General features: G+C 41.7%; 1 protein-coding gene across 1 annotated transcript; it reads right to left on the bottom strand.

The window, feature by feature from the left end:
• Positions 1–702: 702 nt before the first annotated feature.
• On the bottom strand, positions 703–10,718 carry LOC110017214 (zonadhesin-like). The gene is made up of 6 exons (XM_078937273.1): positions 10,185–10,718; positions 9,952–10,041; positions 1,565–1,957; positions 1,228–1,483; positions 920–1,102; positions 703–839 (listed from the first exon to the last, which is right to left on the bottom strand). Exons 1-5 carry the CDS (start codon positions 10,572–10,574, stop codon positions 1,041–1,043), a joined length of 1,191 nt encoding a protein of 396 aa, XP_078793399.1. The 5' UTR covers positions 10,575–10,718; the 3' UTR covers positions 703–839; positions 920–1,040.
• Positions 10,719–18,943: the final 8,225 nt, after the last annotated feature.

Here is an 18,943-nt window from a genome sequence, read left to right as displayed (position 1 = left end):
TATATTTATTAAAGTAAAAAAAATTGATAATTAAGATAACCATAGGATGACTTCTTTAACTGACAGGCTTTTTGACTGACAGACACAGGAGTTACTGTAAATTTTCAATACATCAAAACAGTTTACACCCCACTAAAGTCATCGAATCCCAACACCCCATTGCTTGAGTTTATTCACGAGGAGCTTAAAATTCACAGTAACTTAATTATGACCAGGGTGAAGACAGATGTCAGATCTGTCCTGGAGCACTGCTGCTCTGGATCCTTCCTGTAAAAGGGAAAAAGGACAATAAAGAATTTTGTTGTTTGTTGACTGGCGTCGCCCAACATGAGTCCAGAACAGAGGAAATCTGTTGTTGATCCACACCTTCAGTCCGCACCTCAATGTAAAGCCTTTCATCTACCACCATTTCTATGTTTGCATTATAGGTAAATAGAAAGAGGAAGGCTGCGTCCTGATAGGTCATCCTCATGTGATACACACCAACACCAGCTGGAAGCTTCTTCTTCACTACACTGTAAAAGAGACGGCGAAAGAGAGCTTCAAATCTGAAAAAAAAGAAGCTGATTTGACATCAAATTTTTTAGAGAATCTTAAAGTTTTTATCATATGGCTCCAGCAAACCTGTGACCCTTCAGCATGTTCTGATGATTGGTGAACAATCAAATGGACATGCACAGAAGACAGTACAATCACCTCTCCAGACGGTTTATGCACACATCCATAGACAGAGTCTGTGACATAGGGTTCTGTACGTTCTTCTGACAGCTTATTATACTTCCATGAGTATCCACATCCCCCTGAATGATGTTCTCATACATGAAATGGGTTCCATTGCTCTGGAGATTAAAATGAAAGGAATTGATGAAGGCATTCACATTTAGTCAGTTTTAATAACAGGTTAGCCTTTAGGTTTTACCATGAGAACTGTTCCACAAAGATGACCCTCATTGTCAAAGTGGAAAACAAGTCTTCCATTCTGAACAGTTCCATTGCAGGAGCTATCTTTAAGATGGAGAGCACTGGAGTGAAAGCCTGCCTCAAACAGCTGGCAGAGGGACAGACATAGTCCCTGAGCTGCTTTCACAGGAGATGGACCAGTCTTTTTGACACCAAAAGACACAGAAAGAAATTGTTTTACCAGAGAGAGAAATTACAGATGGATAGTTTGATACAGGACCAATAAAACACTGTACGAAGGTATGATGCTTGTGTTCAGAAGCTCACCCTGGCTGACTGGTCTGTGACGTCCAGCTGTGTCCAAACTCAGTTTCACTTTATCATCTGAAGGATCTCCGTTGAAGTTCCCACACATCCCACTGACTTTGTTCTGATAGTACTGACTCATTCTGACCAATAGAGTACTCTGGACATCAAATTGGACAATAAGGTCATCTGCATCAAAGACTACAAAGCCTTCTTGTGTTGACACTTGAGCTATGGCTCCTACAGTCGTGGGAAGAGACACATCAGATCCATCTACCTGGAAGAGGAAAATTCAACAGAGTTAAAGAAGACGTGACAACAGAAGAACAAAGCAGTTTGTTCAGAGAGTTGAGTTTACCTTCACTCTTCTGTTTGGTCCAATCCTTACACGCACACTCTCTGCATCTTTAGAGAAATGTATGTCCACTGATGACACAAAGGACACATGGTTGTTGCCACGGTGATTGTTGGTGGCTACAACCTCAAACTGGGTGTGATTGCTGCCATGACTCCCAGTCTCAGTAATATGAGAGCATGTTCCCTGGAAATGAGCTAGGGTGCCATCAAAGGTGATGTAATGGGGGTCTCCCCAGACAGTGCAGGTGGACATCCCATCATAACAGTCCAGCTGGTCATCCTTGATGGTGCACTGTTGTGCAGCAGTGCAGGATGCAGCGGCACAGTGCACAACATCAGAGGCAAAACATTCACATCGCTCAGTGCAACCATCTTTCCAGAAAAACTCTCCAACCTGCAGAACAGGTTTAAGAAAAGGTGTGGCATCCATTTACAAAGGATGAGAAAGACAAAAATAAACACCTTTATTTCTCAAGCCTTACATAACAAGTTTAGTTTGTGTCGGAGATTTGGAACCAGATACTGGTTATAGTTTCATTTCACCGAGTTGTTAAAGTTTTTGACAACAGCAACATTTTTACATTTGTTTGTTACCAAATGGGATTTTTATTTTTTCCAGCAGAATTTTTTTTTAAATCAATCATTAAAATTTGAAAAGAAAAAGAAAAAGAAACAATTATAAAGGCTTTTTTCAGGAAAAGAGTCCAAAAAATAGTTTTTCTCATTACTTTATGAAAAAAAAATCATTTGATAGTAAATACAGATATTGATTCAATTGATTTAACAAGTGCAGTGATGAAAGTCAGGCAAGGAAAAAATCACACAATATTTCTTTGAGCGATATGGCGGGCACGGTGCAAAATTTTTGAAAAATACATGGTCTTAGATGAATTCTGGTACATTCTGGCAGCTAGTTATTCACTTCTTAATCAAGAAACTAAGACTAATTGGAGAATCATGATTTGTCATTCAAACCCCTAGTTTGAATTGCCACTAAGGACTTGCTGGTCCTAAAAAAGAATTTGGATAATTGCTAAAAGTAACAAAATCCTAAAATCTAAGCTTTTCCTAAAAGCTGCAAAAGATACAATTGCTAAAATATAGTAACATCAAAGCCCCAAATAGCAAAAAGAACACCAGTAACTATGATATTCTATGAAAGTAACTCATTTATTTAAACAATTTCTGCTTTAGAAATACTGTTTTCTCAAACTATAATTACAATCAATATATGAAATCTGCTTTAAACTATCTTTCTATAACATAATACATCAATTCTTTAACACCAATACTTTAATCTGGGAAATTTCAAAACTAACATACAAACAAAGTTAAAAAACATTGTAAACATTCTTTTTTAAGTGAGCGAGGGTCCAAACCACCAAATACTTCTGTCAATAACGTTTTTGAGCAAAACCGAACTAAATCATGGTAATTAGGAAATACAAAGAAATTATATAGAAAAATTTATTCAAATGTTTCAGTTTTGATCAATGTGGTCGGTTATACTGCAGTCAGATCAAGAAAATCTACAAGGGGGGTTCTCCTAGTCAATGGGGCACTGATCAAAGAAATAAAGAAGATCCCAGACCAGATTTAACAAACTACTACAAATGGTACATACAAACCATTCACAGACTTGACATAAATGGCAATTTCAAACAATGCATAAGCATGTTTTATACCATGGTCAGTTACAAAAGCAATACATATTAACCAGGTTTTAGTCCTTAATTCCTGTTTCTTTTCCGATTTGGATCGCTTTTCTCACAAAAAGCGGACTATATGTTACGTGATGCAGCGCGGTGCACAGCACCACAGCTGCAGTCAAGATTCGGCGATATATATATGCTGTCCCGATGGGTTGAATAAAGCTTCAGTACAGAGAGAAAGTTCATTTCTCATCCGAACGCAACTCAAACGTCCCGTCATTGGTCAATTAGGCCGGGAAGACGAAGACAAGATAGCCGCGCCCATAGAGAAAGCGATCCACGGAGAAATATAGAAAATAAAGCGAAAATTCGCCAATTTCAGACATTTTTTTCATCCGGAAAGCGATTTGTCCGTAGGGATCAGGGGCCTCATTTATAAAACTTTGCGTAGGATTTGCATCAGAAGTGGTGTATGGATGAAACATAGGACGTGCGTACGCACAGAAATATTCGGATTTATAAAACCGTGCGCACGCACATCCTACGCGTCTTTCCCTTAATAAATCACAACCGATTCTAAATGCAGCGCAGCTTTTGCGGCTTCATGACACGCCCATAGTTGCCCATAAATAGTCCGTGAAACGCCCACAAATTAATATTCATTGATTGCGAAACCATGGCAAACACAGAAAGGAAATGAAAAAAAAAACGTAACTTCACTCAATGTGAAGTAGAATTTATCATTGGCGAGGTGGAAAAGAGGAGAAAAGTGTTGTTTGGAGGGCACAGTGTGGGCATTACTAATGCCAAAAAGGCACGTGAGTGGCAAACGGTGGCAGACGCCGTAAATGCTGTAGCCTCACAACCTCGGACCGTGGTCGAAATAAAAAAGAAAAGGTCGGACATCAAAGTCGAGGCAAAAAAACGTCTGCCGTTGCATCGCCAGAGTGTGTCTGCCACGGGTGGGGGTGTGTGTGTGTGTGTGTGTGTGGGGGGGGGGGGGGGGGGGGGTGACAGACTGGCGGCAATAATTGGGGAATCCCTTAAGTGGAGTGGTGACTGACGCGCAGGGGGACACGATGCGCCAGATGCACCGGGTGACACCCCCCCAAAAGCTCCAACAGGACGGCTCGAGGAAGTCTGAACCGGCTCATAAGCCACTCGTCCTCATTTGCCAGCAAGTCTTCTTGCTGTCTAAAGATGCGTTCACTCCGAATTCTTCCATTTGCCACATCTTCTAAGAGCGCAAGATCAGCCATTGTGCGTCATTACGCATTGCGATGGGGCATTTTATTTCCCTCCATTTAATTACATCTGACAAGCTACAGATGTCGGTAATAATCGACGTGGAAATGGGAAATTGATCAGCGCAAATGTAATTTCTTGTTGCTTTCTGAATGGTTGAGACATACGCCATACATTGTTTTATCAAAAATAAAACAAACTAAAGGCATATGCATGAATACCATAATTCCGTAGCTTATGAAGAAATGTTTTACTATGAAAACAACTTTCCCCAGTGGACAATTAATGCATCTCTCTCTATCTATCCATCTGTTTGTCTAATTGCACCTATATCTGCTCCACCAGACGGACACATTATAAACGCGGCTAATCAGTTTTGTAAATTATTTCGTTCTGTTAACTATATTGTTTATGAAGATGAATTGCACAACATGCCAATATTGCAGAACATATTTCACTTTTCTTTCTGCATATATGTGTTCATTTGAATTTCTGTTGTAATTTTCGTTTGATTTTTTTTGTTTGTTTCACTGCTGATCGATCAAACGGGTGTTCGTGTAGCTGTTAATTGTAAGACTTGCTTTGTGAAGTCTTCATGTTATTTCTGAGAGGCAGTATTGTCATTTTCACTTTCAAGTGTTTCTTCCATCTGCCGACGGTGTCGCCGTTTCTCATTTCACCTGTTTTTGTGCGTACGCCTGGGTCAGAGCTTGCGTGAAGGACCGCACATTTTCCCGTCAAGTTTGCTTTTTATAAATCTCAACTATTGCGTACTGTGCGTCGCGACGTTTATAAATGAGGCCCCAGGTCTTTATTTCCCGGAAGATATGATCGGTTTACTCAAAAACACGGATTTCCGGGAATTCCCAGAAGACTTTCATCACTGATCACTAAAGATAAACCTTTGAGAATAGAGACTGTCAGTCTGTGTCATTTATGCCCCCCCGCCCTTGTGTCAAACTCATGCAAGTTCCAGTGTGTAGAAAGGGGGATCAAGGGCGGGGGTTATCAGCTTAGCATCCATAACTAGGGGTGTTAGAAATAATTTTTGGGCGGGTTAGGGTTAACCTAACCCTTGCCTAACCCTAACCTAACCCCATGGCCTAAAAAAACAAAAAAAAAGCTGTAGGGTTTGTTTGGGTGAAACATCGCAATAGTTCATTTGGCGATATTAGCATTGATTCACAAAACTGTCAGGACGATATTTATGTAATTATGTATGAGCGTTGTCCTTCAATATCTGACTCGTTTTCCACTTCAACATCCGAGCGCTAGTTGCCAGCACCGCCCACTGAGCCTCTTTGAGCAGCTCTACACCACACAAGACCACTACAATTTCTCAGCGAGAACAAGCTTGTTCTGTTGTAATGAGACATGAATTACTTAGTTTTTACTTAGGATGGTACCGAACCCAAACTCTGCGCCATGTTGCTGCCAGTTATATATAAAAACGCGGATTGCAGTGCTTCGCAGATAAAAACTAGTGAAGCAGTGCAGCTGCACAGTGGCTAATGTACATAGCATCGGCCAAAATGCTATCTGCAAAGCAGGCCAAAGTTTTGCAGAACTTCACAGCAATAGATTCTGGTTAAGCGACCTAATGGATTAGACTGATGTGTACAACGGATTGAAAAAACGCAGACGTTGTGGCGATGAATGTCAGTAGTTTACTTCTGCGTGTGACAAAAGCGTCGCTACAGTGGTGCAGTGCAGACTGTCATGTAAACAAAGCATCTTTGCCACTTTAAAGAAACTCTACTGCATCCTCTTATGCTACCTCATCAACACACTTTGTTTCTGGAAAGAACAGTCCCCCCCCCCTTTTGTTTTTGAAGCACAATTCAGACTCCGTTAAAAAGAACAGGTGAAGCTACATTAAGCAATGTTGAAAAATAAACAGCACTTTATTTCCCCAATCATACTTTTAGAACCTTATTGGTTGAGGAACATTCAATTTTTTTCTTACACTGAAATTTATTTTATTGTGGAAAGTAGACTATGTTAACTGTTACCTTTCTGTGTTTTAAGTTACCAATATAAAAGCACTATGAATTGCTTGGGTAAAAGCAACTTATAAATGAGATTCAGTCGCAGTACTTAACATTGTGATCATTCAATAAACAGAATTTGACGATTTTATTACAATTGAAGACGTAAGAGCTTTTTCCAAGTCATATTTGAAAAAAGAAAAGAGTTCCGGTACAATATCGGTATACGCATGGTATCACCAGACTCTTGCCAATACACACCCCTGGTCTTTAATGTTTCTGCGTGAATCTAAAGGTAAAGTTTGGGAAAAGTCTGATCAGAATGAACTCGAGTGAAAAGCTGTGCCAGGTGCAGACAGGGGGGGGGGGGGGGGGGGGACAAAAGTACAAAACTGATCGCAATGAAGGCCTGATCAGAATAAAAATGCGTCATGTAAACATTCATTTTAAATTATTGATCTTTATGTTAACTCTCTGATGTAATGTTAACAGAAGTATACTAGTGCTTTCATAGACACAGATGAGCTCCTTAAGGAGCCTTTATCCACTAAAATCAACTTTTTGAGTGTAACATTATGTTAACACCTCTCAAAAAATCTGCCCCAAAGCGGTATTTTGATCTACTCAAGCATTTCTGAGTATTCTTCTAAAACCTGTTTTTTGGTTGTTTTTTTTTTCCGGTTCTGGGTTACAACACGGACGTGTGTGGCTCACGGCGGCTATACAACTATCTTCAAGTGACTTAAAAGTTGATTTTCTACAACAACAAAAAAGAGCTGACCATGGCCCCTAAGCAAAACCAAGCAACAGGTGATTATGATGACATTAAAAGAATGTTTGACAAAATCCAAGCTACATTGCATCCTTTCATGGAGCGAGTGAACGACATCCTAGTGGAAGAGTTCCGAATAAAACAAAAAGTCAAACATAATTTCAAGAAATATAACGCCTGGATTCATTGCTTTCTCGAAGTCTTAAGTGACCTTGATTTTCAGCAGAGAGTTCTGACCTGCAGACAACTTGACCTCAACTTTCAGCGCCGCTGAAAACAGCCGCAGAAGAAAAAGGACCTTAATCTGATGTCTGAAGACATAACAGCAAAAAGAACTTGAAAACTCTGTTAAACCAGGACGGCTGTTAATCAGCAGAAGATGGAATACCAACCTTGGACAATTGACAGGACATGGACCCTTTTTCTTATTTTATTTTATTTTACAGCATTACTTCATAATTTAAAATAAATAAATACAAATTAAAAAAAGATAAAAAGAATTCTCAATCAATTGATGAATATGGTTAAAATGAATGATTTCAAATTATATTAATTCACTTGCTCCAAAAATTGATTCATGATTTTCTAATGAAACATAATTTGCACATATTTTTAACTTTTGATATTTGATCAATTTTTGATATGAAGATTTTCTGAAACAGTGTTATGTCTATTTTACTGATATAGCATTATTTTTTAATCACATACATGATTTTTCTAATTAATATAATATGCATATGTTTTGGATAACTGATCTGCATTTGCCATATTGATTTCTTAAATACACTGACCAAAAATATAAACGCAACACTTTTGTTATTGCTCCCATTTATTATGGTATGAACTCAAAGATGTGAAACATTTTCCACATACACAAAATAACCAGTTCTCTGAAATATTGTTCACAAATCTGTCTAAATCTGTGACAGTGAGCACTTCTCCTTTGCCAAGATGATCCATCCCACCTCGCAGGTGTGCCATATCAAGATGCTGATTAGACAGCATGATTATTGCACAGGTGTGCCTTAGACTGGCCACAAGGAAAGGCCACTCTGAAATCTTCAGTTGTATCACACAGCACAATGCCACAGATGTCGCAAGTTTTGAGGGAGCGTGAAATTGGCATGCTGATAGCAGGAATGTCCACCAGAGCTGTTGCTAGGGAATTGAATGTCCATTTCTCCACCATAAGCCGTCTCCAAAGGCGTTTCCGAGAATTTGGCAGCACATCCAACAGGCTGCACAACCGCAGACCACGTGTAACCACACCAGCCCAAGACCTCCACATCCAGCATGTCCACCTCCAAGATCGTCTGAGACCAGCCACTCAGACAGCTGCTGAAACAATCGGTTTGCATAACCACAGAATTTCTGCACAAACTGTCAGAAACCGTCTCAGGGAATCTCATCTGCATGCACGTCATCCTCATCGAGGTCTCGACCTCAGTCCAGTTTGTCATCGTAACCGACTTGGAGAGGTGTTCTCTTCACGGCTGAATCCCGGTTTACACTGTTCATGGCAGATGGCAGATGACAGACAGCGTCTGTTTCCTGTGGCGTCGTGTGGGTGAGCGGTTTTCTGATGTCCATGTTGTGGATCAAGTAGCCCATGGTAGTGTGGGGGGGTGGGGGGGGGGTATGGTATGGGCAGGCGTATGTTATGGGCTAAGAACACAAGTGCATTTTATTGATGGCATTTTGAATGCACAGAGATACCGTGACGAGATCCTGGGGCCCATTGTTTTGCCGTACATCCAACATCATATTTTAAATTTCCTCAGGGGTTATTAAAGGCCTTTTCTGACATCACCTCATGTTGCAGCATGATAATGCAAGGCCCCATGCTGCAAGGATCTGTACACAATTCTTGGAAGCTGAAAACATCCCAGTTCTTGCATGGCCAGCATACTCACCGGACATGTCACCCATTGAGCATGTTTGGAATGCTCTGGATCGGCGTATACGATAGCGTGTTCCAGTTCCGGCCAATATACAGAAACTTCGCACAGCCATTGAAGAAGAGTGGACCAACATTCCACAGACCACAATAGACAACCTGATCAACTCTATGCAAAGGAGATGTGTCGCACTTCATGAGGCAAATGGTGGTCACACCAGATACTTACTGGTTGTCTGAGTCCCCTGACCCCCTCAATAAAACAAAACTGAAGATTTCAGAGTGGCCTTTTCTTGTGGTCAGTCTAAGGCACACCTGTGCAATAATCATGCTGTCGAATCAGCATCTTGATATGGCACACCTGTAAGGTGTGATGGATTGTCTCGGCAAAGGAGAAGTGCTCACTATCACAGATTTGTGAAAAATATTTCAGAAAACTGGTTATTTTGTGTATGTGGAAAATGTTTCACATCTTTGAGTTCATACCATAAAAAAATGGGAGCAATGACAAAAGTGTTGCGTTTATATTTTTTGTCAGTGTAGTTATGTCTATTGTTTACATAATAATTAATAGGGGTGTAACTGTACACATAGCTGTACCGAACCGTTTCAGTACTACAATTTCGGTTCGGTTCACGTTTGTCCCGTGCGGTTTTGTTGTTTGTTTATTTTTCCCACCAAATACATTAACTTTGCGCCGAGGTGGAACTAAAGTTACTCGGGAGACTCTCAGTGGTTTCTGCACGGTATGGTATGTCCAAACTTTTGGTCTGTACTGTACATGCCCTTTAAATCAGTTGTCCCTTCTTTGTCTCTCTTTAGAAGTATATTTACCAGGAGGCAGGTGAAGTGCCGCGTCAGCACAGGATTCATCATCTCAGACGATGGGGATGTCATAACCTGCGCCAACGTTGTCCAGGGGAGCTGCAGAGTGCAGGTGAGTGACAGCAAAGTTGTTTTACTGAAATGTCAATTTGCCCAAGTTTGAAGAACAGGAAATAGGTCTGATTGTGTCCTCACCATTTTCCAGGTCAAGCTGATCTGCGAACAGAGGTTTAAGCACTTACCTCCGGACACATGATATGAACACCACCACTGGTGGTTGGCATGGTGGGCTTGACAGTTATGTTGAGGTCATTAATGGGTTTGACAACCTGGAAGCCATTCAGGTTGTTGCTAGGGCAACACGGGTCCCTTAAAGACTCTGGAGACTCTAGACTTGGAGCTATGAATGAGGCTGGAAGATCTTGGGGCACTGGTGTAGAGGATGGAGCGTTGCTGATGGTGAGGAAACCTGGCAGAGATATTTTTGTTTCCTGTACACAGCAGGAGCCAGATCCAGATGTGGAACACTCGGGCCACGGGCCTAGTAGCTTCATCTGCGCATTCAGAGAATTGTCCTGGTTCCTTTTCTCACACACAGGCTGGGCTGAACAACAAGGGGATTGATGTCTCATCTTTGACTTCTTGATCTCCAGCACGGCCAAGACTGTGGGTTACTTGGATGCCACCATCAAACGTGTGGATGAGCAGGCAGACATCGCCCTCATGCATATAATTCCATTGGTGAGAATGTGCTTCCTCTTTGTCCTCTTCCTTTTCTTCTTATCCTCCCACTTCCACTCCTCTCCTTCCTCATTCTCCAGTTTTTTTCTTTTCCTCTCCCTCAATGAGCGGTCTCGTGGGCTTAGACCGCTCTGGGGAAGAAAGCTGTCTCTTAGTCTATTTGTTCTTGTTTGAAAATGATCTGTGTCGCCACCTAGAGGGCAGTAGAGGTGATGTCCAGGGTGGAAGCAGTCTTCTGTCAGACCTGTCTCTCTCTGCAGCATTCTCGCCCAGCCGCCGCACCTCCAAACTGACCTGCTCAGTGGTGAACGTCAGCGTCATGGCAGAGTTTGGGAGCCTCGGCCAATAACGTTAATTGATGTTGCGTTCATTCATTTATTTATATCATTTTGATTTTTCATTTTTTTTAAATAAAATGTTCTGACTTTTAAATTACACTAGGTATTTTGTACTTTGAATTTTGTATGAGTTCTTGAGAATCTAGATAGCGACAGTTATAAATTACATTTTCTTTTCACATAGTAAAGTCACCAGGAGGGAGGTGAAGTGCTGCACAGGTTCATGCCTTGTCATCTCAGATGATAGAGATGTGATTACCTGCACCCACGTTGTCCGGGGGAGCTGCAGAGTGCAGCTGAGCGACAGCAACGTTGTTTTACTAAAATGTCAATTCGTCCTGACATGTTTGTCACTGGTGATGTTCTGGGCTTTACTGAGGGAGTGGCAGCTGTAGATGTCAAGCAGAGATCTTCTCTGATGTAGTAGGTGGTGTCAAGAATCTGCTCAAATCTGCATTGTCTTCATCGACCTGCTACAGATGAACCTGCCCATTGCCAACCCTCCCAAGTTCAAAGGGACTGTAACAATGTGGATTGTCAGTACGACAAGGTGGAGCAGAACCAACATAATTCGGCACACCACTGTGGTTGGGTCAGCGTGTCCGTGAGGATCATTCAGAACTTACTGAACACAGCTTGTCCCGGTTTCCTTTTTGGGAGGATTCTCGGGGGGGCCCCTTGTCAACATGGTAAGTGATGTTCATCTGAGCAGAAGCTGGATTCTGACATTCTGTCATTTGACTATGAAGGAAGGGGAGGTGATTGGAGTGAACAAGGAGAACTTAAAAGCCGGGATCTCCTTGGCGGTCTGCGCTGAAGATGTTCTTCAGTTCCTGGTAGGTTTGTCTCATCAGCCAGAGCCTTCTCTCAGCTGGAAAATATGTAGAACCTCCAGCAGGTCTCAACAGTCTTGGTCTCTTCATACTTTGGTACAAACTCCTCTGATCTGAACTTTGTCCGTCTCTGCAGCATTCTGCCCCAGCAGCCACACCTCCATCCCGACCTTCTGCTCTGGCGTTCTTCTTCTGGTCCCCCCGGCCCGTATGGTGGAGCCATTCATTTTGAATCAATTCATTTTAAATCAATTCATTTTAAATCTATTCATTTTAAATATTTTTAAAACTGCTTTCTCTGATCACAATTTTTCCTGTTCTGCAATCTGATTTTATTAATGGTTTTAACTTACTTATTGTTTTTAACATGTGATTTCATTGTGTTTTCTTTCCATCTGTACAATGTCCTTGGGTGTTCTGCAAATTGCACGCACATTGTACCTAATGAAAATGAATTTTGGGCACAGTGAACGACCCATGTTCATGGATTGATGGCCACGTTCTAATGCACACTGATTGCAGGGATTGATCACACACGGATGTGTGCAAATCCCACAGAGACTCTGATCTTATTCTTGACCCTTCTTTTGTTGCCTAATAACATTCTTTTTTCTGTCGTATGGCTATGCAGGACAGGGACGTAATTGGGGTAAACAGGAGCTGCATTTCTGCCGGGATCTCCTTCGCCATTTGTTCGGATGTCATCCTCTAGTTTTTGGTAGGTTTGTCTCGTCAGCCACAGTTTCTCTCAGCTGGAAAATATGTAAAACCTCCAGCAGGCCTTAACAACGCAGGAGCCCAACAGGAAAAAAAACAACGGAATCTACTGTAGTAGTTCTATGGATCAAGTCTAAACAGTCTTGGTGAATCCTCTGGGTTATTTTTGGTCGTTTTGCTTTTTCTTCATGAATCGCAAGTTATATTGTCATCGCAATGTTTATCTCTAATATGGCTATCGTGAGTTTTCCTTATATCTATTTTCAAAGTGTTCCCTTCGGTTAGTTATGATTATTATGAAAGCGAGAGCTTTCTGTTTACACTTTCTCCCGGTGAAGTGCAGTGCAAGGTACAGGAATTGTCTTCTCGGATGATGGAGATGTGATAACCTGCGCCCACGTTGTCCGGGGGAGCCGCAGACAGCAGGTGAGCGACAGCAACGTTGTTTTACCTCAATTCGTCATAGTTTGAAGAATCCTCTTCCTCTCCCAAAATAAGCGGTCTCATGGGCTGAGACCACTCTGGGGAAGAAAGCTGTCTTAATCTATTTGTTCTTGTCTGAAAATGATGCGTCGCCACCAAGAGGGCAGTAGAGGTGATGTCAGGGTGGAAGCCATCTTCTGTCAGACCTCTGTCTGTACTTGTTTGAATTTTGTATGCGTCTTTGAGAATCTAGACAAAGACTGTTATAAATTACATTTTTAAACACATAAATCTTTTATTCACACAGACACTGCTCACTCACCTTCATACAGATTCATAAGAAGTATTAACAATCCTGTATATTTATGTCTTTTTGATGCTTGTGTGTTTGTCTAAGCCACAAAGGTGCAACTGGGTGTCTAAAGTTGCTTAAATTTTAGTCAGTCTTTTTATTTCTTTAATATTAATTGCTACGTTTGGGGATAAATCTATTAGTTAGATAGAAGAAGTAGTAGTTTAAAAACTGATCATTTCAATAGTGTTGAAATTGCACACGCAATATATAATAAAATTCCCACAAATATGTGGGAATCAGTCTTTATTTTGTTCTGGACACCACTGGAGACACAAATTCATATGATGGTTTCTCAGATCGCAGCAGCATTTCCGCCTTCAGCGATCGTCGGGAGCTTCGCACTCCGCTATGCGAAGGCAGCTGGTGGTCCGAAGAACAAAAGCTTGTCCGCGGTGCGTCCGGAGGAGGACCGCAGAAGGCAGACATGCAGCTACTTAGTCTTGAGAAACTGTGGAAACTCACCAGAAGTCCACAACCATCACAAAACCCTCGTCTCTGCCGCTAACACAGTCTGCTCCTGGTGCGTGTGTGTGCGTCAGTCAGCAGCCGGACACACAGAGAAAGCAGTGACGTCATCGCCCCGCCTCCTCTCTGCTAATGCTTTTTCGAAATGAATATTGTGACAAGGTGCGCGGGGTGGATGTTAAAATGCAAATGCATCCCCTCTTTGCATTTTCGTTTTAATTATGACACAGAATAAGCGGTTTTAGGTATAAAATGAAAAAGCATTTTGACATATTGCTTTTTCTTTTTAATTTTGAGTCAAAAAATGCAGCTACATTTTGAAAATTAAAAAGCATTTCTGTTAATCCATTTTAATTGTCAAATTAGACATTTCTAAATGAATTATGCTACACATTTACCATGGACCTTTTTGAAAATGAAATGTCAAATACCATTTTATTTATCATTTTAAATAAGTGACAGAAAAAGCTGGGTTGAGGAAGGAAATAAAAAAGCATTTTGAAGTATTGCTTTTTCTTTTTAATTTTGAGTCAAAAAACTCAGCTTCATTTTGAAAATTAAAAAGCATTTCAAATAATCCATTTTGAATGTCAAATTAGACATTTCTAAATGAATTATGCTACACATTTACCAGAGAACGTCTTGAAAATGAAATGTCAAATACCATTTTCATTTTAATTAAGTGACAGAATAAGCTGTGTTGAGGAAGGAAATGAAAAAACATTTTGGTGGTTTGCTTTTTCATTATATTTTTGAGTCAAAAAATGTTTTTTCATTTTGAAAATGAAAAAGCATTTCTGGTTTTGACTTTGCTTTTTATTTATGCTACATAATCGCTTCCATAAGAAACGGTATGGAAAAGCTAAATAATGCCAGTAACAGTAACTTTTCACATTTTCCATCAATTTCGGTATCCACACCGCGGGATATTTAGCAAAAAGAAAATCCACTTAGTAAGTGAAAATGATTTCCCCTCCACAAAGTTTCCGCCTGTGGCTGTGGGGAAAAATACGCCGTGTCCGCGAGCGCCAACTGCCCCGTTTATCAAGAGCAAACTTCCCACGGCAGAACTACTCACCGCTCTTCGCGGCAATTCATTAGAACTCACCGCGGTTACCGCTGAGTGCCTGCGGCGTCAAAGTACAATACACCGCGCACACCTCCCTCTACCTGTTGTACTAGAGGGCTGCGGCCGAAAGGGGCAAAAGTGGCGCGCGCCTTAACTTTGATAACTTCGATACAAGTGGATTACAGAGCTCTTCCCCGTGAAAAGTAACAACATTAATAATAAATATAACATCTCCCACTTCCCTAAATGAAGTTGTTAAAGTAAATTCAACTTACCTTTCACAAGTTCCTCCAGCCAGCAGGTGCTAGCAGCTTCTCCAAAATGGCTGACATAAAAGTTTCTCCTCCTGGAATGCTTCTTGAAAAACAGGGTTTACCAGTCCAAAATTAAGGGGCAAAGGCCAAAACATAACTGTTTCAACTTTTGTCAACGTGGTTTAAATATTTAAATCTAACACTGCTAAAAATCAAGTGTGATCTTCAAGATTGTAATATGTTTCCAAGGTAAACATAATTTGTTCATATTAAATAAGCATGCTTAGTATTTGCAAATTCAACAACCCCACTTTTCCCCGTTTTTTTCAATGTACATAGGAGGCCGACATCTAACATAACAGCTCCATCAGATTGGTCAAATCTGAGTGAGCGAACCTTACAACTGCGCAAGCGCGGTGAGTGAACAGTGTCTGTATGAATAAAATAAGTTTTAAAATGTGTTAAAATGTAATTTACAACTGTCTTTATCTAGATTCTCAAGAACGTACAAGTTCAGACAGAGGTCTGACAGAAAACGGCTTCCACCCTGGACATCACCTTTACTGTCCTCTAGGTGGCACAGATCATTTTCAAACAAGGACAAATAGACTATGAGACAGTGTTTTTCAACCTGTTTTGGGCCAAGGCACACTTTAACCTTAACAAAAATCCCACGGCACACCAGCATCCAAAAAAAATTAAAAAGAGGTCATAGTCTGTATTGATGTACAGTCGCTGCACAATCTCACATGCAGATTGGTGTTAATTGTGGCAGAAAAAGCTGGAAGTTGCAGCTATTTTTTCTAAAAGTTGTAATAAAAGTTAAGTTAGTTTTCCATGATAATTTTTAACTAAATTATTTGAAATTTTATCCTGGAAGTTGTTTTTCTCTCCAGTTTATTAACATTCATTTTTATGTAACCTGACAAAAAACAAACATATTCTGTCTAAATAGTGATTTAGTTGTATGCGGGCGATGTCGGCCTCCTCATCCTTTTTGTAATGGTGGCATCAAAACAGATCACCTAAAAATAAGTAGAAAATCCAAACAATATGGGTCCATTTTTGCATTTAAAAAAAGCTAAATAAATCTGCCATTGGTGTAAGAACAAGAACTTTTATTTTAGTAAAAATAACTTTTTTTGATAAGATTTTTTTTTTGCAAGGAGGAAAATAAGACAAAATCTAGCCACAGGGGTTGCAAGCCAGTAACTTCTGTGCCGGTCCCAAGCCCGGATAAATAGAGAGGGTTGCGGCAGGAAGGGCATCCGGCGTAAAAATTGCCAAAATAACCATGCGAATCATCCACGAGAAAGATTTAGACATACCGGATCGGTCGAGGCCCGGGTTAACAACGACCGCCACCGATGCTGTTAACCTACAGGGTGTCGGTGGAAATTTGACTACTGTTGGTGGAAGAAAGAGGGGAGGCAGAAGGGTCCGTGGCCAGAGAGAGAAGGGAAAAGGCAGGAACATAGGTTTGAGAATAGGGACTCTTAACGTTGGCACAATGACAGGGAAAGGCAGAGAGCTGGCAGACATGATGGAGAGAAGGAAGGTAGATGTACTGTGTGTGCAGGAGACAAGGTGGAAGGGCAGCAAGGCACGTAGTATTGGAGGAGGATACAAACTGTTCTATCATGGTGCTGATAGGAAGAGAAACGGGGTAGGAGTGATTCTGAAGGGGGAGTTTGTAAACGGGGTTCTAGAGGTGAAAAGAGTCTCAGACAGGATGATGAGCCTAAAGTTAGAAATTGAAGGGGTGATGGTGAATGTAGTCAGTGGGTATGCGCCACAGGTTGGCTGTGAGTTAGAAGTGAAGGAGAGATTCTGGAGTGAGTTGGATGCGGTCATAGAGAGTATCCCCAGAGGAGAGAGAGTTGTTATTGGAGCAGACTTTAATGGGCATGTTGGTGAGGGCAATAGAGGTGATGAGGAGGTGATGGGCAGGTTTGGTGTGAAGGAAAGGAATCTGGAGGGACAGATGGTGGTGGACTTTGCGAAGAGGATGGAAATGGCGGTAGTCAACACTTACTTCCAGAAGAGAGAGGAACATAGAGTGACATACAGAAGTGGAGGTAGGAGTACTCAGGTGGACTACATCCTATGTAGACGAGGTCATTTGAGAGAGGTTAATGACTGCAAAGTGGTGGTAGGAGAGAGTGTAGCCAGACAGCACCGCATGGTGGTGTGTAAGATGACTCTGGAGGTCAGGAAGAAGAAGAGAGGGAAAACAGAAAAGAAGACCAAGTGGTGGAAGCTACAGAATGAAGAAACTTGTGAGGAATTTAGGCAGAAGTTGAGGCAGGTCCTGGGTGGTCAGGATGAGCTTCCAGAGGACTGGGAAACTACAGCAGAGATTATCAGGGAAACAGGTAGGAAGGTGCTAGGTGTGTCATCTGGAAAGAGGAAAGACGGTAAAGAGACTTGGTGGTGGAATGAGGAAGTACAGGAATGCGTCCAGAGGAAGAGGTTGGCTAAACGGAAGTGGGATGTAGAAAGGACTGAGGAAGGTAGACAGGAGTACAAGGAAGCGCAGCGTAGAGTGAAGAGAGAGGTGGCAAAGGCCAAACAGAAAGCTTACGATGAGCTATATGACAGGTTAGACACAAAGGAAGGAGAGAAGGACTTGTACAGGCTAGCCAGACAGAGACAGAGATGGGAAGGACGTGCAACAGATAAGGGTGATTAAGGACAGAGATGGAAAGGTGCTAACAACCCAAGAGAGTGTACAGAAAAGATGGAAGGAGTATTTTGAGGAGCTGATGAACGAGGAAAATGACAGGGAAAGAAGGGAGGAAGATGTGGTTGTTGTGGAGCAGGAAGTAGCACAGATTGGAAAGGATGAGGTTAGGAAGGCTCTGAAAAGGATGAAGAGCGGAAAGGCCGTTGGTCCTGATGACGTACCTGTGGAGGTATGGAAGTGCCTAGGAGAGACAGCAGTGGAATTTCTAACAAGGTTGTTCAATAGGATTTTAGAGAGTGAGAAGATGCCTGAGGAATGGAGGAGAAGCGTTCTGGTCCCGATCTTTAAGAACAAGGGTGACACGCAGAACTGCAGCAACTATAGAGGAATAAAGTTGATGAGCCACACAATAAAGCTGTGGGAAAGAGTAGTGGAAGCCAGGCTTAGGAAGAAGGTGGAGATTTGTGAGCAGCAGTATGGTTTCATGCCCCGTAAGAGCACCACTGATGCCATTTTTGCTTTGAGAATGTTGATGGAAAAGTACAGAGAAGGTCAGAAGGAGCTGCATTGTGTGTTCGTAGATTTAGAGAAGGCGTATGACAGGGTGCCATGGGAGGAGATGTGGTACTGTATGAGGTCGTCTGGAGTGGCAGAGAAGTATGTCAGAGTAGTTCAGGACATGTATGAGAGAAGTATGACGGTGGTGAGATGTGCTGTAGGTCAGACAGAGGAGTTCAAGGTGGAGGTGGGACTACACCAAGGATCAGCTTTGAGTCCTTTTTTGTTTGCTATGCTGATGGACAGGCTGACAGACGAGGTAAGACAGGAATCTCCCTGGACAATGATGTTTGCGGATGACATTGTAATTTGCAGTGAGAGTAGAGAGCAGGTGGAGGAACAGCTAGAGAGGTGGAGGTTTGCTCTGGAAAGAAGAGGCATGAAGGTCAGTCGTAGTAAGACAGAATACATGTGTCTGAACGAGAGGGATCAAGGTAGAAGCGTTAGGTTACAGGGGACTGAGGTGAAGAAGGTGCAGGAGTTTAAGTACTTGGGGTCAACAGTTCAGTGTGATGGGGATTGTGGAAAAGAGGTGAAGAGGCGAGTGCAGGCAGGTTGGAGC

Source organism: Oryzias latipes, chromosome 19, assembly GCF_053564925.1.
Source record: "Oryzias latipes strain Hd-rR chromosome 19, Olatipes_Hd-rR_3.1".
Lineage (NCBI taxonomy): Eukaryota > Metazoa > Chordata > Actinopteri > Beloniformes > Adrianichthyidae > Oryzias > Oryzias latipes.
The sequence above is the reverse complement of the archived record's forward strand: the minus strand, read 5'-3'. Positions and strand labels throughout refer to the sequence as shown.